Below are 26149 nucleotides of genomic sequence, written 5' to 3'. Positions count from 1 at the left end.
GCCCGTCCCTGCCTTCCCACACTCCCTCGGGCCTTTTGCAGAATGGGGCCCCGTCCCGGGTGCTAAGGCGGGACTCCGGGTGGGCTTCAGGAGTAGCGGGCGGCTGGTGCCACAGGACGGGTGGCCGGAGACCCTCGGGCTCCACCTCTGAATCCCAGGGGTGCCCCACAGCCTGGGTTTCCGATTCCCCCATTTTAGGTGACTCCGAGACTTGATGGATCCCCCTGTACTGAGCCCAAATTAGCCCTACTCTGCAGCGAGGGGTCAGCCCACTCTCCTGCACCCCTCCGACTTCGCACGGCTGACTCTGGCCCATCTCCAGCTTGCTGTCACAGCCTTCAGGACCCGCAGAGCCACACGGTGCAGCGGCTGACACTTTGACAAATGACTAAAAGCCCAGCTAATAGGACTGAAGCACTTTCTCTAAGAAAGCCGTTTTACTTGCCTTTAAGCTCCATATATCCTTGGATAACTCGGCTGACAGCCGTGCCAACCCATCTCAGGGACGCGGTGATAAAATACAACGGCAGCACCACCGCGTCTCACAGAAGAAAAAAAAGAATAAAGGCACCTTCCAGGTATTCAGTCCTTAAACACAGGTGCCACCTGCCACGGGCCAGGCACTGCCACACGCCCTGAGCGCTCCCCAGGGCCCCGCCACCGCTCACCCTCCTGCCTGCTCAGGTGAGAACACGGCGTCCCGTGTCTCTGCGGCCACCCCGGCCAGACCCGCCGCCCTGCCCGGCGCACCGCCTGCACCCCGTGGCGTCAGAAGGTTCCTCTGCCAGCCAGGGGCACGCCTGCCGAAGCCTCCAGGATAAGCAGCCGCCTGCCGGGCCCGGCCACTGCCTCCCTGGACCTCGGCTGTAAAGCTCGGACTCTGGGCCCTGACTCCTGATGAGGGGGACGGGTTGGGGCGACTGGAAGGATGAGAAAGAGGACCACGGGGCCAAGCGGACTCTATCCGTGGTGTCTGTGACGCTGAGGGCACAGCGGTGGGGGGGCGCGGAGAGCCCACAGGCTGCGGAGAGAGTTCTGCCTGAAAACAAGGAGCCTCGTCAAGAAGTCAGGAGGTAGCAGCAGGCACCCACACCTTCCCCGGGGCGGCCGTGTGTGTGTGTGTGTGTGTGTGTGTGTGTGTGTGTGTGTGTGGGGGGCAGGGGGGGGCGGTCTTCCAATGGAAGCTTCTTCCTGAGCCTTCTGATTGGAGGTTGTGAGGTTGCAGGGGGAGGAGCCTACCGGGTGGTCCCCAGCTCCCCCTGCTCTCAGCTTCCTAGGGGTGCTGACCTGGAGGGAGCGGCAGGACAGGCTGCAGGAGGCGGGGGCGGGGTGGGGGGTCAGAGGCTACTACTGCAAGGTCTGAGCAAGACTGTGACGAGAGTTACCGCCTTGACACGAAATAGTAGCCACAGATGTGAGCCACCAAAGACAGGCTCCTCTGACCAGTCCCCAAAGGAACGACTTTATGCTCTTCCCTTTCTTTCTCCCGACCTTCCTTCCTTCCTTTTTCCAGCCCCAGTGACTAAGGAATGGGAATGAAGAGGTGGTTTAGAGGGGAACTAGGGGAATTCAGCTTCAGAGAAATTTAATTTCAGGCGAGAGCAGATAACCCATGTAAAAAAAATGTCCAGCAGGACGAAAACAGATTAAAGACAGAAAAAAATTATGAAGTACCATCTACATTTTTTTTTTTTCAAATTTGGTGATACTTCTACTGAAATCCCATTTCTATTCTGCTCCCATATAGTGTGGCAACCACACCAAGGAAGACAGCAGAAGAATGAAAGCATCTGGAAAAAATTATTTTAAGAAATACTGCAAAACCATTTACTAAAAGCAACTCAGGAACGCCGAGACCGGATGAGAAGGAATGCCCGGCACCGGCAAGGGCGCACGCAGCCCGCCGGCATTCTCAGCCGGGCCGGCAGGGAGAGCTCTTCGGAGAGCGAGGTGGCAGTGTCCCTCGGGAGCCGTTAAGGTGTTAAGGTGACTTCCGGGAACCTGTCCTGGGGACACGTGCACGAGAAGACAGTGGGGATGCTCGCTGACCCAGCGGGGGCCCTGGCTGCGCGAACGCTCTCATTGTCTGCAGCCGTGAAACACGGGAAGTCGCTTACCCATCTAACCGCGAAGGGAGAGATTGAGAATATTATGGGGCCTTGGTGGGATCGTCACACAGGCATCGACGCGCCGGTTATGTCGACAATGGGGTAACGGGGACATCTTTCCCCTTCCTTTGCTGTCACTTTAAATGGGAAAATAAAAGCCAGCCCGGTTCTGCGACCGTGAGGCATCACCGCAAGAACAACGTCTGTGTGAGGGGGCCACGCTGTGGGGCGTGTCCTTGCACCCCCCCCCGCCCCAATTCTCGAGCCCGTCCTCCCGCTTGCGCTACGCCCCGAGGGAGGGACTGACTGCGGGCGGACGCGGGAACCCGCGGGTGGGGCAGTACCTTGGCTCCGTCCACGCTGATGATCCGATAGCTGTTCCTGACGACATCGTAGAAGTAGGACACGGTGACGGCCTGCTTGCTGGCGGGCACCCAGTTCTTCTTGGTGGCGGGGTCAATCTGGAAGACGTGCGCCCGGGTGGTGAATATGGGCTGCTCTCTGCGGGGCGAGAGGCGGGCGCGTGAGTCGGCGGGGCGCGGCGTCATGCTCGAGGTGTGGTTTATAGCCCGCCTACTACCCCCCCCCCCCCCCGAGGATGTGAACAGCTTAGAGGGAAAGATACGTATGCATGAGGACGAGTGAAATTAAGAAATGGAACCCTGGCTGGCGTAGCTCAGTGGATGGAGCGAGGGCTGCGAACCAAAGCATCGCAGGTTCGATTCCCAGCCAGGGTACATGCCTGGGTTGTAGGCCATGACCCCCAGCAACCGCACATTGATGTTTCTCTCTCTCTCTCTCTCTCTCCCTTCCTTCCCTCTCTAAAAATAAATAAATAAAATCTTAAAAGAGAAAAGAAATATGATTTGCAAATACTTTTAAAAAATAAAAATAAAAAAGGGAAGAGAGGAGAAAGAGAGACACTGGAGAGGCGGTGACGGACACCAGACACCCCGAGGCTGTGGGGCTACTACGGGCCACGCAGCCACTTGGCTCCCAGCGCACCGCCTCGCTCGCCCAGCGGGTGTTTCTGCGTCCGTCCGGTCAGGACTCTTGCTCTTCCTCGGACCTCCCGCTGGCGTGTTTAGGAGTTTGAAACACATTTGTTTCGGGAGGTTCTGCAACAATGTTAGGGTTTTGCAAACCATGTGCAACTTCATTTGTTTCCATTAAGTACTTCTTAAATTCGTAGCATGTTACAAGTGATGCCTTCATTCATAATTGACTAAGCCTTAAGGTTTCACGTTTCCAACATATGAACTTACTGCGTTTTATGTGGAATTCACCAGATCTATCTCTTTGGCTGTCCTTGCCTCTATCTTACTGCTTTTTCACTCCACATACCTGTAAATTCGTCCTGAGAACCAAGTTAGCACATTATCTATTTTTCTGCTGAGTGGGAAATTAGATCTTGTTAAGAAGCATTAAGAGATAAGGCAGATGTATAAAAATTGTAATGGACTTCACGGCGTTTTATATTTTAAGGTATCTATTTTCACAAAACAACCAAAAGAAACAGACTCATTAGAAAATATTTAATTTTGAAAAAAAAAAAAAAGGATCTTCAGGCAAAGTGGTTCAGAAATCCTTGTAAGTGTTCAAAGTAAGATAAAATGGAGGGGAGCCCTGGCTGGCATAGCTCATTGGATTGAGCGCGGGCTGCGAACCAAAGCATCGAAGGTTCGATTCCCAGTCAGGGCACATGCCTGGGTTGCAAGCCATGGCCCCCAGCAACTGCACATTGATGTTTCTCTCTCTCTCTCTTTCTCCCTCCCTTCCCTCTCTAAAAATAAATAAATAAATCTTTAAAAAAATCATTTAAAAAAAAGATAAAATGGAGGGGAATAAGATAAAGATAAAATGCCACCAGAAATGTAAAAACCATCCCAGCACTCATCAGAATGCTACAGATTTAACAAGCACGTATTAGAGACAGAAATTAAATCAAAAGGTAACATAGGCAAATTAATTTTTAAAATCATGACCATGTCAACAGACATGACATAAAAGACTAAAACACCCAGGTGGAGACAAAAATCAAAAGGGAAAAGTGAATTTTCAGTGTTCTGGTCTCTGACGGAGTGGTTTTATGCAAAATCAGTCTTTGAACCCATCTTGACTGTAGGAGACTCATCACCGGAAAGACAGCTCTTCCTAAGGAGAGGAACTTTCTCCCAGAAAAACAATGCGCCATTCGAGTGTCCTGCAAGGGGCCCGAACGCCACCCTGAATGCCGGCACCAAAGGCCAGCCGTGGGCGCAGAGAAACGCAGGACCGCCTGCCTGACAGCTTCTCCCGGAGAACAGAAGCCGCGAGCATGCCCCTCACGCCACCTCGGAGCCGCCGCGTTGCCAGGCCGGCCTCGCAGAAGAGCACACGGAAGCCGGCATCCCGCCCCCCGGGGCCTTTCCTTCCAGATCCCGGGAGGGAGCAAGACAAGTGCCTCTGGGGACGGGGACTGTTACTAGCACATTTTCTTCCCTCCACAGGAACCGAGTTCAGGCACCCACTCACCCCTACACCGACACCCTCCCGGCAGCAGGGCGATGGCCGTAGGGGCAAAAGGAATATTCTCCCTGCAGCTGCCCGCAGCTGCTGTCCAGGGCAGCCCGTGGGGAGCATGTGCGTGTGGACGCAAGGCTTCCCACCCGGGCCGCGTGGGCAGTCTGACGCCTGGAGGCCCAGCTGTGCCGCCGCCGCCGCCGCCGGCCCGGGCGCCGGGTTTAGCTCATCGTCCAAGTGCACCACCACGGAGGGACACTCTGGCTCGCGTGGTGTTCTCTGGCATTTGTGAGAGGAGGGCGTGCCTGAAAGGGCAACAATGCAGAAGAGGTTTTTAAAGAATCCGATTGTGCTAAAACCTCTGCCTCCCCGTGCGGAGCACTAGCAAGCTGGGCAGGGGTCTTCCCTGGGAAGGGTCGGGCTTTCAGACCCTCCTCCCTCGCGTCCTCCGCCCCGAGGAAGGAGGACCAGGGCTAGTCCGAGCGCCCTGAGACCCGTGACAGCAGTGAGCCGGGCGCTTCATCTCAGAACACAAGCGCCCCAGCCCTGGCCCGGCCCCCGGGAACCTGGGTCTGCAGGGTGGGGGCCTGAGTAGCTCTGCTCTTCCCAAGAGCTCCCAGCGACACTCATCCTCAAAGACGCTGGGGAGAGACTCGTGTTAGGTATCATCAGATAATCTAGAGTAAAAAGGGAAGAAGTGACAGACACAGCCAGCGCCTCTTCTCCAGAAAGACCCAGCTGACTGTGAGTGACACCGAATATCTCCAGAATGTCCCCCCACAGCCCAATGTCCCCCCAGCAGCGGGACCAAGAACAGGATCTCTGAGTGCAAAGGGTGGGGGAAGGGCGAGGGGGGGCGGAGGTGCCGAGGTCAGGAAAGGGGGCAGCGGGTGGTGGCCGAGCGGTGGCCTTCAAACACGCCCCGTCCCTGCGGCCCACAGCAGGGAGAGAGCGAAGGAAGCAGAGTGGAGAGAGAGAGCCGGGGAGGAGGGGCAGGGAGACAGGAAAAGATGGCGGGGCTTTCTGACGGGGACCAGCAAAGGCAGCGACTCATCTGATCCGCAGGGTCCTGGTCAAGGTGCGTGTGCAGACAGGAAGGACCCATCCCCAAACCCACCTGCTCAGCTCTGGGGATGGACTAAAGCTAAGACAGGTTGCCCTCCAGACCCCAACCAGAAACGCACTTTCTTGGGAGAGCCCGGCCGACCACACCACCCGCGGTGGCTGCAGGGGCAGCGGCTGCGGAAGCACAGGGAGAGGCCCCGAGACCTGGTGGGCGGGAGCTCCGGGGGGCGCCCGCCAGCCCCGCGCAGAGAAGGGCACCACGGCCACGGGTCCTCGGTCCCCGGGACCCGCACGGCCGGTTGGGCGGCAGCTGTGTGCCCAGGAGACGGCCCAGAGGCCTGGGATTTCCACATGCATAACCAAGTCTCAGCCCCTGGGATATTCTACCTTATTCCTCAAAAAGTCAAAAATCTAATTGTGTTTAAAGAAAGGGCCAGAAACCCAGCATGGTAAAAAGAAAAGCCAGTGGCGCATATTGACTGGCTGCTCGCCATTCCACCTGGCCTTACCTGTGACCCCTCATTCAGGACCACAGTGACCCTGGGGGAAGGCGCCGCACAGGTGGGGAAGCTCGGGCTTGGAAAGGCCAGGACCAGCCTCGGGGCCCACCGGCAGGGAGCGGCAGCTCGCAGCCCGGCAGACCGGAGACCTGGCGTCAGTGCAAGGGACTCAGGCATTCCCCCTCTCAAACACGAGGCTGCACTCGACGCTCCCTGAAACAGCCGTGCCCGCCCGTTGCTGACGTGACCCCTACGATCGCGACCTCTGGCACTCACACCCTGGGGTGATAACACCCTCCCTCTGTCTGAGCAGGCGTGCGGCCTGCGCCGTGCTCTGCACCACAAGAATGGGGCCGAGGCGACGGGCTGTCACGTGTGTGGGCAGGTCACACAGGACTGGGGCGTCTGCGGTGCTAGTGCACTCCCTCGGCCAGGAGGGAGTCCTGCTGAGGTCTCTCCCGCCGGCTCGGGTGAAGCAAGCCACCGCAGTGGGGAGGCCCACGCAGCAGGAACCGGGGTGGGGGGTGGGGGGGTGGCCTCCAGCCAGCGGCCAGGGCAGAACCGAGGACCTTCGTCTAAAGCCACGCGAGGAACTGGGATTCTGCCAGCAATTGCCTGGAAGTTGAGAAGTGGATCTTTCCACAACTGAGCCTTCAGGTGAGACCACAGCCCTGGGCAGCAACTTGATGACTCCTTCCAAGACAGGGGTCCCCAGCTGCAGGCCCCGGATGGTACCTGCCTGGGCCTGGGAAGAACCAGGCCACACAGCAGAAGGTGAGGATGAGTGTAATGCACTTGCATCATCCCCAAACCACGCCCCGGCCCCCGTCTGTGGGGAAAACTGTCTTCCACGAGACCGGTCCCTGGTGCCAGAAAGGTTGGGGGCCGCTGGTCTGAGGGACCCCGAAGCTGAGGACCCGGCTACGCCGTGCCTGGCTCCTGACCCAGGGACACGTGCTCCATCTGGAGCTGCCAAGTTCGCGGCAGCCTGTTGCCCGGCAACAGGTGACGAAGACAGCGACCTTCACAGAAGCTGGCTGACCACACGCCGTGCAAATCACACACATTCTCACTCAGTCTTCCGACAGGGCGGCGCCACTCGCACCGAGAACTGGGGTCCCAGGGACCTCGGGCAGCCCGAACAATGAATGGTTACATCTGTCTGGGCAAAGTCAGAGCGCTCCGCCGCCTCGCCACAGAATCCCAAAACGCAGACCCCCACCCCACTCTGCCGGAGCGCCTCGCCCCACCCGAGACAGCGGACGGGAGAATGGAACTGGGACACCCACGTCAGCTCCCACCCGTGTGCACTTCGGTATAAATAGAAAGCCCGGGAGAAGCAGGACTGTCCGTCGCGGGAGGCCGCCTCTCCGGCGCAGCAGGGGGAAGCTGGAGAGAGTGCGCGTCGGAGAACAGAAGCCCACCTCGCGCCCCGCGCCCCGCCCTCCCTGTGGTGCCGAGGAGCGAGGCTCGGGGAGTCTGTTTCAAACCGACTCCCACTCCCTTCCCGGCGCTCTAAATAGAAAGCAGATGTTTCTTTAGGCAGACAATGTAACCTCCTGTTCCCAGTCCTTTCAGAGCTGGATAAACACCAACCTCTGCTCACTGCACACACTCTGGAACCTGACAGTAATTGTCCCCGAGGATAATTAGACGCTCTGTGCCACAGCTGTACGCGAGGAAGGGGAAAACCGCGCGGCGGACAGGCCGCGCTGGCTCGGGGCGGACGCCGGCTCCGTGCGACACAAACGGTTCTCTGCAGAACGGGCATGACTACTTCTTGAAGGGAGAAGAGAAAAACCGTGTTTTCATTTCCAATAACCCCTCACGTGCAAGGCTCAGCTCTGGGCTGTCTCTGATACGAACTAGGAGAGCCTCACGGTTCTTACTCTTCCTATTCCTGCTTGAAGGGGGTGAAAACAAACCGTTCGGGGGTTACTTTACAGCCCTTGACACGGCGTCTCCGAGACTCACAGGGCAGCGGACCCTTGTGGGTTTGTCTGCCCTGAGTCTGGAGCGCCACCCGCGCCGACCACCACTCGCACGGCACCGAGAGCAAGGCCTTCCCCAGGCTCCACGGGCCAGGCGCTGCCCGCCCGGCTCCCGAGGCCCGCACCCCCAGCGCCGGTGCGCTGGAAGGCCCCGCAGGCCCTGCGTCCGCCTGGCCCCGCCCCTCACCAGGCGGGCTCCACCGCCTCGCCGCTGGCGTTTCCAAATCACCTGCACGTTCGCGTCACCACGCGCACGCCCCTCACGGGCCTGGAACGTCCCTCCCCCTCGGTGGGTCAGAAGGGTCCCTAGCAGACCTTCAGGTCCGGCCACAGCGTCTGGACACGCCTGATTTGTGGTGCTGGGACACAGGCCCTGAATGAGCGCCTGTCCCCCAAGGCGCCAGAAGCGTGGGCTCGCCTGGCCCCTCGAGCCCCCTCTTTTTTTTTAAGATTTTATTTATTTATTTCTAGAGAGGGAAGGGAGGGAGAAAGAGAGAGAGAGAAACATCAATGTGCGGTTGCTGGGGGCCGTGGCCTGCAACCCAGGCATGTGCCCTGACTGGGAATTGAACCTGCGATGCTTTGGTTCGCAGCCCGCGCTCAATCCACTGAGCTACGCCAGCCAGGGCGAGCCCCCTCTTTAGATCAGCAACAGGCCCCTGCGCTGGCAGCGTCACCGCCCCAAACCCTGGGGCGGAGGGCTGGAGGACAGAGAGAGGTGGACACACGCTTCTTTCAGCACGCCCTTCCACGCAAAGGATCCCACTCACGAGCATTCTGCCGAGAAGATCGACAGAAAAAGATGAATATGGATAAATTCAGTGACATGGCTAGCTATAAAATTACTAATAAAAAATAAAGTTGATAGTCTTCCTATATATACAAACAACCTGGTGGATCATATAATGGGTTTTTAAAGATCCCACTTACAGTAGGAACTAAACGATAACATTTCTAGGAATCTGTTTAAGCATTACACAACATCTATATTAAAAAGTATAACATGCCCTGGCTGGCGTAGCTCAGTGGATTGAGCTCGGGCTGCGAACCAGGCATCGCAGGTTCGATTCCCAGTCAGGGCACATGCCTGGGTTGCAGGCCATGGCCCCCAGCAACTGCACATTGATGTTTCTCTCTCTCTCTCTCTCTCTCTCTCCCCCTTCCCTCTCTAAAAATAAATAAAATAAAAAAAAAAAGAAGTCCATCGTTTTAAAAAAAAAAGTATAACGTCTAGGGGACACAAAGGAAAACTTTAATAAATAAGACACGTCCTGTTTTTAATGGGAAAAGTCAATGTAAAGGTGTCAACAATCCCTAGGTTAACACACACATTTAACACGATGCAAGTGTCCGCAGGGTTGGGACCGGGCAGGTCACTCACGGGGAGCCCTTGCTGTGTGAGGACAGCCAAGACGACTCTGAAAATGGGGAGCAACGAGGGGTGTAGCCACATCAGATACTGAGATGCATTATCGCGAAGCTACGGCAGATGCAGCAAGGAGGCACGAACAGGTAAACAGATCACTACTACAGAACAGAGCCCAGAAATTCAAGTTCGAGGAACAAGGCCCGTGACACAGGCGGCACTGCCCACGGTGGGGACACGGCGCCACTCCACAAACCCTGTGACAGCCGTGGGCCGGCCGCTCCCTGGGGACAACCGGCCCCCGCCGGGTCCCCCCCTGCCAGAAGTCCGGCACGGCGCCGGGGCCGGACGCCTCCAGGTGGGTCGCAGCAGACCCCCCCCATCAAAGTCGTTGTCACCTGCCCCCAGACCGCCGGGAGGAGCGGAGCTGATAAATGAGAGGTCTCGTACAGGTCACCTTTGTCACCACTCCTCCTGCTCCCCTGACTGGGATTCCCTTCTTGGGTCACGTCTCCATCAGGGCGTGGAAGGATGCAAGTGTCCCTGGTGAGTGCTGATGGGCTGTCTCGGTGACACTATTTATGTCCCAGAAGGCGGGACGGGGTTTTCCGGGAGCCTTCGGACCCCCCTGCCGCAGGCCCCCGTGACGTGGGCTTAGCGAAGCCCCGGGATGGTTCCCAGGCGGGGGGCTGCCCCGGAGACCATCAGAGCCATCCCCTCGAGCTGCAGGCAAGCGCGAGGACCGTCCCACGGGGGTGGCGGGTCCAGGGCCGTGGGTGGAGACCCCGGCAGCCAGGAGGGGGAGCGGCAGTTTCAGAACAGCGGAGCCAGGACGGAAGGCCAAGGTCTGCGTGGGGAGAGGCGGGAGGAACTTCTCTGAAGATGGAGGGTGGGCAGGTAGGTAAACAGGTTCCTGGAGCACGAGACCGAGGGCGGGATCAAGGGAGAAAATCAAACACGACCTACCGGCAACACTGCAGTGCGGTCTCGTGGTCAGACGGCACCCTGCCACCCCCGCACAGAAACCCTCTCCCTCCCCCACGCACGCATGCACACGCCCCAGCCCGGGGCCCAGCAGACGTGCGGGGTTGGCAGAGGAGGCGGAGGCGGCTCTCCAGGTGCAGGAGGTGCGCTCAGGGACCAGCAGGAGCACCGGGGGGGCGCTGCAGGAGGGGGCCGGCAAGAGACGAGGCCCGTGGCTGGACCAGATTGAGTAGCCACGGACTCTGAACGCCACGCTAGGGAAGTCGGTCTCTGTCTGGGGGCCACCATCTCCCAACTGTGTGCTGTGAAAAACTAATGTCTAAGCTACTTTCTCTTCCATATACATTCTAAGATATATATATATACACACACACACACATATACACATATATGTATGAAAAATGTTACATACACTTGGATGGCTTATCTCATAATCATGGACTGTCTATCACCTTTAAGAAAGTGTACTCTCCACCCAAGACGGCGGGAAGACCACGTGGGAGCCGCGTGGCGCACCAGCCTCCGTCATCTGAGCCGCGCACGGGCTTGTGACTGCCCCTGCGAACCAGCCACGGCGGCCACGGCGGCCACGGGCACCTTCGAGTCACGGTGTTTCATCTACGGAAGACGCCCTGTCTTGGGATTTCAATGTGCATCCACGATTTTACTCCACATGGGGCGTATCGAACATGTGCATGAGAAAAACAAATTCTATCTGAATCCAAGGCGGAAAAAATAAAACGTTCAATGAAAACTCTGTTTTGTGACTCACACACTGTGAACCCAAGAATCACAGTCCAGCCAAGGGATGTTTTCGAAAAACCAGGCGGCACGCTGCCCGAGTCCTAGTGATGAATGGTTCCTGGAAGAGCCCGGTTCAGAGTGCACAGCACGCTGGCGGGGACGGGGGCAGCTTCTACTCTTCCTCTCGCTGTGACGCCTCTGCGTGTAGAGACTTTCACGTCCACGGCCAGGAGACAGAATAGAGAGGACTTTGTGCCCTACCCCACGTGAGGATGGGACTGGGCAACATTGCTTCTAATACTGAGTGACAGGATTTTCTTTCTTCTTTTTTAAAAGATTTTATTTACTTATTTTTAGAGAGGGAAGGGAGGGAGAAAGAGAGAGAGAGAGAGAAACATCCATGTGCGGTTGCTGGGGGCCGTGGCCTGCAACCCAGGCATGTGCCCTGACTGGGAATCGAACCTGCGATGCTTTGGTTCACAGCCTGCGCTCAATCCACTGAGCTACGCCAGCCAGGATTTTCTTAAAGACCTGGAATAATAATGGTCTTGATTTTTAACGCTGAGGGCTTCTGTATTTATCTACAGTAAGAATAGCATGAGATGTCTGGCCACTTATGTATTTTGTTCTTAATAAACTAAAAATAAACTTCTTTGACATTTTATTCTGCCACCATGAAAGAGCAACCAAATGTACATGCGAACAATCCTGCAGCCACTCACTCACCTGGGAGACCACGTCTTGCTGTCCGCCTTAACTAAGGCTGTGTTACATCTTATAATCTGTTGACCTCCCACTAGCATTTCAGAATGGGTAAACTGTGTCACGGCCCATCGATTCAGGAAATGCCGGTTTTTGAGCCAAGGAACCAAAGCCACAGCCTAGAGGAGCGAGCGGTGTTGGTGCTGAGGACGGACTGAAGTGGGAAGAGGCCGAGGGGAATACAAATGCCGCCGCCGCACGGACGTCCAGGCACGGGCCGGTGACAGCCCGGCCGGGAGCAGCAGCGGGGACAGGCGGAAGGCACTGGGTTTGCGAGGTTCCAAATATGCCCCCGGGAGGACTGGTCCAAGCATCCAATGTGGCATACACACCAAAACCAAAAAATGTATATAAAACTGCTCTACGGGAAAACAGGAAAACTTCTGTGTTGCAATTCATGCCGTCAAATACATTGTGAAGGTAACCCACAGCGTTGGCAGGAAAACGTTTGCGGATCCTACACCTGATGAGGAACCGGTCTCCAGAACACATCAAGAACTCTTAGAACCCATTCACGAAAGGACAACCATAACCCAATTAAAAAGCAGGCAAAGGCTATGAACAGACTGTCTCCAGAGCAGAGCTACACATGGTCGGGCCGACCAGCTCAGGGAATGCACACCGAAACCACAGGGCGGTGCCTACCGCCCCACACCTCCCGGCAGGGCTGCAACCGGACGGATCGTAACCAGCAGCGCCCTAGAGAATGCAGACGCCCTGGAGGCTCACCCACGGCCGGTGGGAGAGCAACACGGCGGGCGCGGCTGCTTTGGGGAGCAGCCGGAAGGCCTTCAGACCGTGGTGTGGCCCCGGTCTCCCCGGCCGTGTTCCCCACACTCTGCCCTCCCTTCCCCCCTTCGCCTCACCCGCTAATTTGTTGCGTCTGGTGCTTCCCTCCCTCCCGTTTCCTTTGCTGTCACAGGATCACACTTCTAATAATCTCTCTATTATCATTCTAATGGGTTCTTGGAGCGAAGATATAAATGAGGACAGGTGCCGAATCCCACACTCTAAACTGTGTTAATCTCATTAGTCTTTCCAGGTATCATTTGCATGTGCTTAAAAGATAACAGACGTTCCATCCTAAGCCCCTTGTCCCTACTGGCGGGAGCAGGGAAGGTGGGTGGCAGGGTTCCATCCGGCTCGTGGTCGCCTGCCACCTCCGACGCGCGGACCTCCGCGGTCTGAGCACCACTGGTCGTGACACAGATCCGCCGGGACGAGTCAGGGAACGGCGGGTGGCCTTCCTCTTTCCAGGACTTTTTAAAAAGCAAATTGCTGTGCGGCCTTCCCTGTCATGTCAAAATAGGCAAGCCGGGGTGCTGAATCAAGGGCATGTTCAGGCTGAAACCAAGAACACCCTCCGCAGGTTCCATCAGCCCCCGAGAACCTTTTCTACTCAAAAGCAGAGCCCGCGTGACGCATCCCCGCGTTACAAAGGCCCGAGGTTAAAAATAATCGCGGGCATGGGCAGGGGCACGGAAACAGTGCCAGAGCCCCGCAGAGCCCCGGGCGCGCCGAGGGGCGGGCGAGGCCTCATTCAGTCCGGGGTCAGCCCTCGGGGGCCTCCCGCGAGTGACAGAGGGAAGGACGCCTCTCCTGGCTCTGTTCCCTTGTACGACACCCCGTCCACCTCCCCCGATGGCCCCCGTGTCGGTGGAGCACAGGGGCCCACCGTGTCCAGCTGTGCAGCAGTGGGCTGTGCTGGCAGTCCTCACGGATGAACCCCACATCCTCACCCGGCCTCTTCTGCACCTGCCTCGGTGGCCTCCCCGCACCCAGCCAACCGGTCTAACCCAACCTGCCTTTGGTGAAGCCGCGCCTCCCCCTGGAACGCCTGTGGCTCATCTCTGCCCTCACCTGGGCCCACCCGCACTGGTCCGAATCCTCCGTCCAAGGCAAATGCCAATCGGTCTCCTTTTCCATCAGCCGGACCAGCTCCGGCACCAAGCTGGGGTCCCTGCCTGGGGCCTGGCTCCGTCGTGGCCCTCCCACAATCTGCCTTGTCTTTGGGTAGCTCTAGGTGTGTGGTGGCCCCCAAATTGGGCCACAGCCCCTCGGGCACAGGTCAGATCGTCACGTCCGGAGCCCCCCACAGCACCTTGATGGGGAAAGCACTTGAAGTTGCGGCCAGACGGAAGCTCTGTGGGAACCCGAGCCGCAGGGGGCACCGAGGGAGTCACCAGCTGCCGGCGAGCGGGCCCCACACCGTCCCACCAGGCTGACAAGCGGGTCCTCCTCGGGGAGCAGGGGAAGGCGTCGGTCGCTGCAGCAGGGCTGCTGGGGAATGGATTCCACTCAGGCTGAGACACCGACCCACTCAGCTGCGGGCTGAGTCGCACCGCCTGAGGCCCAGCTTGCGGCCCCCACCGGCAACCTCCGCCCCGGTGTGTGCTGCACGAGTGGCCTTCCCCAGGCGCCCTGCCGGGCCTGAAGGAAGGTGGGGAGCACCCACCAGAAGGACCCCGAGGGCCACGGCCACGTCCCGTCCACGCAGAGCCCGGCGTGCGGAGAACACGTCTCGGCGGAGGCCTGCGAGGAGGGGCAGGAGCATGCGCCCCGAGAAGGCCCTCCAGTGCCGGACGCTCCACGGTTCCTTCTCTTCTCCCTCCTGGAGAGGGCCCGATGCTCGACTCCCAGCGCAGGAGGCAGCCGCAGGCAGCGGAGGGCCGGCCCGGGCACAGCCTGCTTCGCTGCCGCGCTCCTCGGCAGGGCGAGACGGCTTCCCCGGGGCCCCGCCCCGCTCGGACGCACAGGCGCCCGTGCACACGGACGTCTTCGGAGCAGCTCGTGGTCCCCCGGGGAGAGATCTGGCTCCTGCACTGGAAGTGCCTGTCCCTGGTCACCCGGCGAGGCCGGGGCCCCGGCACCCCGGCACCCCCGTCTCAGCGGCGCCTGGCACGAGGCGTCTCCTGGAGGCCCTCCGGCACGTGGTGGCTGTGCGCTCCCGTCATGCAGGGCACGGACACGTGTCTCAGCTAAACTGTCCCCACGACCTTGGGACGTCACACGACCTTGAGACGCCTGCGTCCGTCTCCACTTCACAGACGAGGCAGGAGGCCACACGGAGCTCGTAGGCGAGAGTCACCTCAGCCGCTCGGGCCCCTCCCCACCCGTCCCACCCGTCCCACCGTGCCCCCCACCGAGGGTGCCCCGCACCTGCCCCGCTGACCCCGCTTCCCAGCCACCCTCCGGCCACCCTCCGGCCACCACGCTCCGGCCGCAGCACCCTTGAGCTGCTCAGCAGGCCTGTGGGGGAGGACGTTGCTCCTCGACCATCCCTCAGCCAGGCGGTTGCCCCAGGCCTTCAGGGACGACCCAAGAACGCAAACGCTGCTCACAACAGCATCCCCACAGCCCCTCCCCAGGCCCCGACAGCCAGCGCAGAGCCCGGAAAACACCCGCCGAGCTCCCCAAACCTTCAGGTCCCCTGCCCAAGGGCTCGCGGCCCTGAAGGTGCCTCTGGGGTGTATTTGAACCGCGCCGGTCACCAAGCTCTCCATCAGCAGACCGGGCAGCGGGCAGTGGCCGGTTCCCCCGGGCGGCCACTGAGACCCTCCATCCGGGCCCTGGAGCCCAGGTCTCTCCCTAGTGCAGCACTGAACCCTGGGAGACCCTCATCCGGGACCCCTAGAGGGCTCCTGCTCCCTCGTGCCCCCCTCTGGACCCCATCTGCCCGTCTGCCACCCTCCCAGGCAGCACCGCCTCAGGGAAGCCAGGATGCTGCACCAGCTCTAACTCTCCAGGACACCGGCTAGGTGTCCTACAGCGCCACGCGATCCTGGCACCGTCCACCTGGACACAGTGTCCCAATTCTCAAGTTTGAGGCTCGGTCCTGCAGGACTGCCTCCATGGCGGACGAATCGCAAGTGCAGGCTGTCACCTGTGTTTTTGACCAGCGGGCTGTCGAGAGGAGAGTCCCGTGGCCGCCCCCCTTGGGTTCTATGAATTCACTGGGAACGTTTTACTTACTAGGTCCCCAGCGTGTTCTAAAGGGCATCACCACTCAAGAACAGCCGGATGGAGGAGAGGCCCAGGGCAGGGTAGGGGGCAGGTGGGCGGAGCTTCCCTGCTCTCCGGCCCTCCCCCCTCCCCCAGGCTCCTCCACGCGGGCACCAACCAGAAGCCCTCCAGCTCCTGTCGCTCTGCGTTTTCGTGGAAGGTTCATTTTGTAGTTATCACCGATTGGATCCCTGGCCACCGGCCACGGATCCAGCCTCCAGCCCCTCCAGGGAAGGGTGGGTGGAGGGCAGCGAAAGCTCCAGCCCTCCCATCGCCTGGTTGGTTCCCTTGGCAACCAGCCCCTCCCCTCCTCAGGTGCCTTCCAAAAGTCGCCTCGTTAACATAACAAAAGGCCCCTTTATCACTCTCCTTCCAGGAGATTCCAAGGGTTTTAGGAGCTCTGTGCCAGAAACAGGGTTTGCAATATTCTTATCATAAATCACCGTCTCACAAAAGCCTCTCCGACCCGGGACAGACACCCCCGCCCGCCCGCCTGCCCTCGGAGCACCTGGGTTCTCCCGCGGAGCGCTCCTCACACCTGGGCCTCTGAGCTTCTCGCTGCCCCCCCACCCCAATTCTCTTCCCGCCCCTCCAAAGTGCCCACCTGTGAATCTCTGGTCATCACACCCTGCCATGCCCTACCCCTCAGCGCTGCTGCTGCTGCCACAGCCCCCGTGTGACCCCCTCATTTCTCCGTGACGTTAGCCCCCAGATCACCACCCTCTGCTGTCTCCATTCTCAGGCGCTGCACTACACCCAGAGGGTCCTGCCAACGGCCTTCCGTCACGGGAACCTCCTCTTCGTCCCCTCTCCCTCTCGGCCTCGCCGGATCCCTGTCGTAACCTGTCATTCACCCATAACCCCAGCCCTTCCAGAACCTTCATTTCCTGCGCCCCACTCTCTGCAGCTCACACAGCCCCCCAACCCAGCCCAGCCCACACTCCCCATCACCTGTACCTGCCCCGCTTCCCGCGGCACTCTCTGTCTTCGGACCCGCCGGAGAACGTGCTGTTTGTTGTATTTTTATTTACCGTGCGTCTCCTTAGAGAGCAAGCCCCGCGAAGGCAGGGGCTCGTTTGTCCGGCTGCCAACACCACGGACAGCGGCTCCTGCGCGCCGCTCAGCAAGGACTGGAGTGGATTGTGATCGTAATTAATCGGTATCCCGTTTGCCCGCGGTGCTGTAAACCCTAGCAGGACAGGGGCCGGCTCCATCTCAGGCCCCCAGGAAGCACGCAGCAAAGATTTCCTAACTGACGGGGCCAGGAGCCGAGCTAGGTGGCGAGAGGGACACAGCTGGGCATGGGCAGCCTCTACGTGGACCGGCCGGAGGCAGTGCTACTGCCAGCGGCAGCCACCTGACCACTGGGCACCTGAGTGCGGCCGGCGACCCTGACACGCCCGCGCAGGAAACCCCGAGCCCTCGGGCAGAGAGGTCCGAGCGCTCGGCGGTTTCTGCCTCCGCCACACGAGCCTGTGACTTCGTGATGTGGGGGACACAGCCAGGCGCTCCAGCGGCGACCTGGAAATGCTCCTTCTGAGACCAGCCCGCCCGGAAGACCGTCGACCAGGACCTTCCTCCTGCAAAAAACACTTAAGGAGATCCTGTCTGGGCTTCGGATCGCATCTTCAACCTGACTTCCTCTTCGAGCTGCACCCAAGACGCACTCGGTTACTTCAGGCACCAGTGGGTTAGAGAGTTGCTCTAGGGAAAAAGACATCGATCGATGGAACACACTCCGTAAGATGCAAAGCATCAAACTTCACGAGGTCAGACTGACCTCCCCTGCTAGGATGCAGGGTCTTGAAACCCCAACTTTATGGAACTAAAGTGCTGTGTGACCGGGGAGCCAGTCCCGAGACCCCTTCTCTGAAGCACCTTCCTGCTCACGTTGCCAACAGGCGGGTCCTGCCACTGCAGCCGGGAGCGCCCCAGCCACAGCAAAGAGCTGCAGCACTGGGCAAACAAAGAACAAACAAAAAACAAACAAACGAAAAAACCCCAGCCCACACCGGTCCATGTTTCTCTGAGCAGACAACGCAGGCAGGCGACCACAGCCGCAGGCGAGCACGGGTGACTGTGGGGACGCGGCCGCCGGGAGGGTGAGCGATGCTGTGTGCTCTGGAGAGCACACGCCCCTCCCATGCCGACACCCCTATCAGCGCGGCTGATCTGACGCAGGCCCGGCCAGACGGGTTTGTTGATGTGAGATGTCGGTGCCTGTTGGGAAATCTGAAGAATGTCTCCCCAGATGCAATCGCAACGGGCCAGGCCCCAGGACCGAACGCTGAAGTCGCCCCGAGAGCCTCTGCTGGAACCGGAGGAACAGGCCCCGGGAGAAACCAGGAGGAACCGGGAGGCGGAGGGAGGGAGGGAAGACGGAGGAATAACCCTCGGTGGGTTCTGGGCACCAGAAGTCTGCAGAGAACGCAGACAGCGGTGTGAGTGACTGGCCAGGCGATCCTGTCAGAGCAAACCCCTGCTTGTGGCCCCTGCCCCTCTGTAGGGCGGCGAACAGGGCTTCCTTGAGGCTCCTTTCTGCCTTGTCTTTTCATCTCCAGCTGCACTTTCGAAACAAAGGCTGATTTTGTTACGGAATTGTAGGAGTCTTGCAGAGTGTGTGAACCTCCGAGCCAAACAACATACATAAACACCAGCCCCTCTCCGGGTCCTGGCTGTGTGACCTCAGTCAAGCAACTTAACCTCTCTGAACTCGTTTCTTCGTTCACAAAACATGAAGCTTACGGGACATCACGCACACCAATGATCAATAATCAATAAAGACGAGTTCCCTGCGCCCCGGCAGAACTCTCTCTTCTCCAGGAGCCAGGCGGACCCCACAGCGGCCACGCAGCTGGACTCAGTGTGTGTGCTGTGCACCCCGTCCCGTGGCCCCCCAGAGCCAGAGCCTGTGCGTCCACAGGCCAGCGGACGCCGGGGAACAGTTGCCGATCCCAGATGCCACCGCTGCGCCCGAGGGCAGGGCCTCCCGCCAGGAGATGAAGGAGCCTTCCCTTCCCGCAAAGACTCCCCAGAAATCCATCCCACTGAGTCCGCACAGGAAGCAGCGCCGGTGTGACCGTGGCTGGGAGGATGCAGCCTTGGTCTGAGGCCAGCCATCTCCTGCGGCAGCCAGGTGGCAGCGAGGGGACCGTGAGGCCGACGAGGAACCCACGGGAGACACACACGTGATGCAGGTGGCCTCCTCGGGGAAACCTTTGTCCTCTCTCACGACATTTCTAGGGCTGCGCCGGCTGCGCCAACCGTGCCGAGTGCTGGGGAGGCAGGCGTCTGCAGCTGCATCGGTTTTCCTACCCGGACGACGTCTCCAGGCATCTGCCCAAGCTCCCCCCTGGAGAGAGGGGCTCCGGGGGCTCCGGGGTGACCAGGCCGGGGCAGCGCTCCATGCTCAGTGAACCCCGCGTCATTACAGAAGAGAGGAGGCATTGTTTCCTGTGCAGAACATGTAACATGCACGGGGGAGCCAAGGACTGGCTGTTTTTAGCTTCTTCCCCTGAAGCAAGTGATCCAGCTTTCAATCAGGCCGTGGGATTCCGATTCCGGTTTTCCAGAATGTTCCATCCTTGGCGAGGCAGGCCTGCCTGCTTTTTTAAAAAAAACAAAACTGAGAGAAGGGGGAAACGCAGGAAGCGCTGATGAAGCCAAACTCGACGGCGTCCTGGACGCGGCCCACGGGAGTCGCTTTCAAATTCAGCAGATCTCCCTGATCCTGCTGTCCCCGAAGCGAGCTGGGGGCCCCCCTCACGCGGGAACGCACAGGGGGAGGGGTGCACAGCCCACTCCCGTGCTCCTCCCGTCCTGCCCGCCGCACATCACGGAGGGGAGCCCACACAGACCGACTGGCCCGGGGGCCGAGGGCATGAGGTGCGGGCAGGAGCTGAGCACACCCGGGGCAGCGCCGTAAGGAACACTGTTTCCACACCACGGAGGGTCAGCGGAGGCCCCCGGAAGGGGGGTGTCCAGCTCCCAGATGATATTTAATGTGCTGCCCGGAAGGCAGGGTGGGCCCCCCGGGCCTCTGCCCCTCAGAACCGTGCCCCTGAGCACCTGCTGGGGCGTTACTGCTGCCTTCGAAGCTCAGCCCGGACCTGCTCCCTCCCCAGGACGAGAGGGCCGGACAGAGCTTTTGCGTCACCAGCACCACAGGCCGCCTCCTCCCACCCCCCCGCCCCGTGCGCACCCCACCCGTGCGCCTGCTCCCACCCCTCCCGCTGGTCTGCATCCCTTCATCCGGGCCCACACAGAGCAAGTGGCAGCTGCCGCACACACACACGGAAACAGCTCTGTCCTCCCCTCGCCCTCGCCTCGTGGCCACCTTCTCCCTTCTCCAAGCCACAACGCCCACGTCCTCTAAACAAGTGGAGTTAAGGTGCTTTGGGTCAGGGACCATCTGATAGAAACTATGGACCCCCTCCCCAGAAATGCACATACAATTCCCCGGATGGTGGGGGGTGGGGGTGCTCACAGACCCTGCACTGGATCTAGAGGTCCCCCTTGAAGAACCCTTCCCTCCAATCACCCTCACGGAACGTGTGTCCAGACCCCTCCCTCTCCGCTCTGCCTCCCCCGCCCGCCCCCCCCCCCCACTCCTCCAGCTCTGGGTCAGCTCTGGCTCCGGAACCGAAGACAACACTCTAGACGCACAGGGAGGCAGGCCCATCACCGCCTTTCTTGTAGCACCACCGCAGCTGTCTCCCGCTCCGGCCGAGGTCTGTGAAGTTGCAGCCCGGGCGTGGGACCCCCACACTACCAGGCCGACTCGCACAGCGCTCACGCCACTCACAGTCCCCGAGTGCTTCCCGTGCTCCCAGAGATACGCCCCCCGTCCCCTCCCTGGGACGTGAGCCCGCCCCACCCCCTTCCCCCAGGGGCAGCCCACACCTTCCTAGTCACCGGGCAGCACTCGGGCTCCTGGGGCCTCCCTGCTCTGTCCACTCGCAAACTTGAGATGGGCCTTCCCTCCTCCCTGCACCGGCCAGCCCTCCACGGGCTCACCGGACTCCTGGGGATCGGCAGGCACCAGCTGTCCGGCCAGAACCTTCCCTCCACCGACCCCCGTGCCCCGGCGGCACTCACCGGCCGGCCGCACGCACAGCTGACCCACTCCCCGCCCGCAGGAGCGGAACACCAGGGGCCAGGGTGTCTGGCGTCTGCGCGCCCTCTGTGCCCCTGCGTGCTCTCTTTGTGCCCAGGCTGCTCTGGTCGCCCGCTCTTACTGGCCTCCACGTGGTCTCCTGCCATGTCCAGGGGCTCTGGCTCCGAGCCCAGCTTCCTCCTCGGCCCCCCCCCCCGTCACTGTCACTGTCCACACGGGTGGCCTCCAACACCCCGGGGCGAAGTTCCTTGGTCTCCTCCAGAAAAACCCTTTGTCTCCATGCCCCTTCAGGGACACTGTCCCCCAGCCTGACCGGGACCCCTCATTCGTTTCCAACAATGCACCCCCTCTGAGTGTGGCCTCCCCACCCCCGGCTTCCTGCCCACACACACCACCTGTGCTCCAGCTCACCTGCCCAGGTGTCCTCACCTCAGCGGCCTCCGCCCACGGACGGGCCCGCTGCTGTCCACCACCCCACTCCCGGCCCCTCTGGTCCCTGGACGGCCCAGACCCGCCCCGCGGTCTACTACGGCCGTGGCTCTCGCTGCTGCCAGACCTGCGTGAACACCCGCCACCCAGCCCGAGCGGCTGGGCGACCTCGCCGAAGGAGGCGGCCAAGTTTCACTCCAGTCCACATTCTCCGACCTCAAACTGTCACTCCGCTGCACCCACGGGCCTGGCTCCCTCCAGCGGGCTCGCCGCCGCCCGCTCCCAGACGACTTCACGCCTTCGCCGCCTCCTCCCCGGACTCCCCGCCCGCCCTCGCTCGCTCGCGGGGGGGCGGCCTGCCCCAGACTTCGAGGTGCGAACGGCAGCCGTGGGCCGGGACTTACACACCTGCCGCCACACCCGAGCCGAGGGACGGCCCTTCCCTGGTGCCACGACAACCACCACCGTCATCTCGAGGCCTCGGCTCCGCTGCCGTCTTCCCTCTCCGGGGCAGCAGCCCCTCCGCAGCCTCGCGCGCGTGCAGGGATTCTGTCTTACGTACACTCTCCCTCCGCCCGCAGTCTGCCCACACGTGAGTGCCCGGCTTCTCTGCTCCCCGGGGTCACCGTGGTGAGGAGGTGGTCCCCAAGTCCCCAAGTCCCCGCACAACCCCTTTCCCGGCCTCCCATTCGACTTCCGACCCACCTGGCCCCCTGCGCCGCCTTGCCGTTGAGCTGGCTCTGGTCGGGGCCACCAGCAGCCGCCACGCTGCCTGGTCCCAGGCGGCGTCCCCGCAGTGCTGAGCACCGATGCCCAAGCCTTCCTCCTGGAGACGCTGCTCCGTCGGCCACTCTCGCACCACTGCCCTCGCCAGCCGCGCCGCCTCCAACCTCTTGGCCCGCGGTTCTTCCTCGACGCCACCCCAGCCGTGGGCGCTCCAGGCTCCCGAGCTCTCTCCTCCTCCGCCTGCCCCTCCCACTCAGAGCCGGGCCGGGCCCCCTGCAGCCCGACTCTGCTGAGCCCCAGGTGCCTGCAGTTCCCCGCCTGCCCCCCAGCTCCGCTCGTCCCCCCAAGTTTACCGCCTGCCCGCCTGAACCTGACTCCCCGCCCCACTCCGACCCCTCCCCCCAGGCTTCCCCACGCCTACTGGATGCTCACCCTGAAAACCAAAGGAGCCCCCTCTATGTCCCCCCTCTCCCTCACCCTTTGCCCCACACGGAATCCCTCTAGAGGGTCCGGCAAACCCATCTCCAACCGTTTGTGGGAGCTGCCCTCTTCTCTCTCTCTGCTCTTCAACCCTCTCGGCCTCCGCCAGTGTCCTCTGAACCTGAAACCCAGGGACTCCGTCACGGCCTCCTGGCCTCCCTTCCCGCCCCCTCCCACTCCGTGCCGCACGGAGCACCTGACTCATCCTCTTCACACAGACGGGGTCGTGTTACGGCCCCATTGAACCCTCCCGTCCCACCGAACCTCGCTGCGTCTCACGTAGAGGCCGTGCCACGGCCGACCTCACGGTCCCCCCCCACCCCGCTCCTCCCCAGCCCCATGCCGGGCTCTCCCCCCCACCCCGGCTGTCCCGCCACACGGGTCTGACTTCCGTTTCTGGAACCTTCTGAGCAGCTCCTTCCCACTCCTGGTCGTCGCACCTGCTCCGTTCTCCACCTCGAGGGCTCTGCTCCTGTCCTCCACCTGAGACAGTGGCTTCAGGGTCGCCTCTCCTGAGAGGTGCCTCAACCGTCCGTTTTAACGCCGGTGGCAGGCTTTGCTTCTTTCCCTCGCGGCCCTGAGCGCAACTTGCAGGTATTTTTTATCTGTGGGTCCGCTCACAGGTGCCTTCTGTGGGGGTGGTGGCGGCAGAGACGGGTGGCGCCCGTTTCCCTCCCTGGAGTGTGAATCCCACAGGCACAGGGACCACGCCTGACTTACTCACCACGGATCACACGTTGAAATGGTGATACCTGGGTACGTTGGGTTAAAATACGCTACAATTCACGTCACCCGGTTCTTCCACGTGTCTGATGCGGACACCGGAGCACGTGAGGTCACACGAGGCGTGCTCGCATTTCCAGGGGGGCGGCACTGGTCCGGGGAGCCACGGCGGGGGAGCTGCAGACCACGGTAACACGTGGATGTAACACTGGCTATGATGAAACGTGTCGTGTGACACACGACACGGAGGAGCCTGGGCCGAGTACGCAGGGCGCAGGGAAGACAGGCGGATCCGGCCGGGCGACGGCAGGGCTGAAACGCCAGACCGATGAGAGCGAGGCCACGAATCCCTCCCACTTAGTCGGGCTCTAGCAGGCGGCTCACGCCACTCGCCCGACGGGTGTACGGATCTGGGACGACGGAGGGTGTGTGCCCACCCACCTGGTCCCGCAGCAAACCCCCTGACCCGCTCCCAGCCCAGCCGCAGCGCAGCCGGGGCCTGCGCCAGCGGACACACAGTCTAGACGTTCTCGTCCGTGCAGGAGGCAACACATGCACCTCTTCCTTTCCCCGCCTCACGCTTTAAGGACCGGACCCACTGAACCAGACGGGGGCCGGGGGGGGGAGTGTGTGGTTCACTTCCTCTGGCCGCCTCAGCTTCCGGCCAGCGCGGGACTCACTGAGCGGGGGAGGGGAGGGGTGTGCAGAAGCCCCCGGCCCGTCTTCCCGGGGACACACACAGGAAGTCAGGTGTGTTTGGGGAACAGGGCACGGGGAAGCCGCCCCCCCCACCCCCTGCTGCCTCTGCCCTCAGGCACTGAGCTCACCCCCCAAGTCACCACCTTCGTGGTCATCCCCCCCGAAGATGATACGCTCTCTTGGAGCGAGGAAACTCACTTCCCACGGTGGGTAATGAACTCACAGAGCTCATTACTCAAGGAGGTCATGCAAGCAAGAATTTCGACGCGTGTTTTAGAGAGGGTCTGGAAGAATTATTAACAGAACAGTGACTGGCTAACTCAGGGGAGCGAGGACAGGAAGGTACCTGCAGGAGACGGAGCGGGTGTCCTCCCCCCACCCCCGGCGGCGTCCCCAGGGCTGGGGACGGCAGTGCGCTTGGGAGTCTAAGCAGGGTGAGCCGCAGATGCCTGCCCACCGGCCGGCCCGGGACTGCTTGCCTCTGCCCCTGCTCCCAGGTCCAGCGGTGGTAACCAGCACCTTTAGAAACCCACGTCCTTGAATCTCCAACTGCCCCCCCTCACCCCGCCGAGGCCATTCACGAAGCTGTACTTACTCCAGGCAGCTCCCTGCCCACCCCCACGGTCTCCCACCCAAAGCAGAAGTGGTGGTGATGATGACGGTGCCGATAGACGTGGCTACCACTCACTGAGCGCCCATGCGTCAGGCATCGTGCTGAATGTTTACATCCGTTTTCTCACTCAGTCACCTCACTCACCAAACAGACGAAGCTCAGACAGATGACTCGTCCGAGCTCACCCACCAGCCACGGGCTGGGGTTCCACCTGCCTGTGCTTCCCCACTCCCCCCAGCCCCGCCGGACCAGCGGCCCTCCGTGGCAATGAATGCACCCCTTGGCGAGACGGCCAGTGCCACCCCCAGTCCGCACGGAGGGAGAGAGAGCCCTGCCTCACCCCACCCCCGCCCCTGTGGGGTCTCCCACCGCGGGCCCCGCTCCTCTGCCCCAGGAGAACCTTCTCCGTCACCCGCCTTCCCCAAGACAGCAGACGTCAAAGCCACGTGCCTCGTCTCCATGTATCCGAACAACTCCAATTACAGTCTTTGCCAATTAAAGGTCCCAGAAGGGACCCAAAGCCCAGGCAGCAGGGTCTGCAGAGTCCTCACTAATTGGCTCCCTGGGGACGCCCTCCGCCCCATAACCCAGAGAAGAACCCCGCCCCAGAGCTGAAGGGGGACGAGGGGCCACGGGGCGGCCAGCCCCATGGCGGCGATCTGGACCCAGAGCTCCCACTCGAGGCCCAGGGAAGGGGACAGCCTCAGTTCGGTGGGGAGGACCTCGCACACCACAGGGTTCCTTACAGCACGGCTCTCGGGCGGACCGCCTTGGCCGGTGGCCGTGCCTCATGCTAAGCTTTTCTGTGCAGAGGCGGGGACACCACGGCCCCCAGTTCTTCAGAGGAACAATAAGATGACCATCGACCAGTCTTGGGAATAAAAGTGTTTTCAAAAAAACCTCTCTGGGCCCTGGCTGGCGTAGCTCAGTGGATTGAGCGCGGGCTGTGAACCAAAGTGTCGCAGGTTCGATTCCCAGTCAGGGCACATGCCTGGGTTGCAGGCCACAGCCCCCAGCAACCGCACATTGATGTTTCTCTCTCTCTCTCTATCTCCCTCCCTTCCTCTCTAAAAATAAATAAATAAAATCTTAAAAAAAAAGGTGAGATTCTTTAAAAAAACAAAAACAAAAACAAAAAAAACACATATGCTACGGAACAGGCGTGTGACACGACGCCCTTTCGCTAGGCCGGCATGTTTGCTCCCTGCAGACACACGTGTGAACCTCTCCATGCAAAGACACACACACGTGCCCAGGGACAGTCTGCAAAGACCGGGCGATGCTGGAGGTTGTCCCTGCCACATGGGATGACAAGTAATTTTCACTTCTTCCTGCTGTC

The 26149-nt window shown here is 60.7% G+C and overlaps 1 protein-coding gene across 1 annotated transcript in view; it reads right to left on the bottom strand.

Annotated features, from left to right (window-relative positions):
• The window catches only part of HOMER2 (homer scaffold protein 2), a 55761-nt gene that overhangs the window by 23968 nt on the left and 5644 nt on the right, over positions 1-26149 (bottom strand). Inside the window, exon 2 of the mRNA XM_045824962.1 lies at positions 2453-2609. Coding sequence (XP_045680918.1) covers positions 2453-2609 — 157 coding nt within the window. The remainder of the gene's footprint in view (positions 1-2452; positions 2610-26149) is intronic.

Source organism: Phyllostomus hastatus, unplaced genomic scaffold (genome assembly GCF_019186645.2).
Source record: "Phyllostomus hastatus isolate PE091 unplaced genomic scaffold, TTU_PhHast_1.1 phas_scaffold_555, whole genome shotgun sequence".
Lineage (NCBI taxonomy): Eukaryota > Metazoa > Chordata > Mammalia > Chiroptera > Phyllostomidae > Phyllostomus > Phyllostomus hastatus.
The sequence above is the reverse complement of the archived record's forward strand: the minus strand, read 5'-3'. Positions and strand labels throughout refer to the sequence as shown.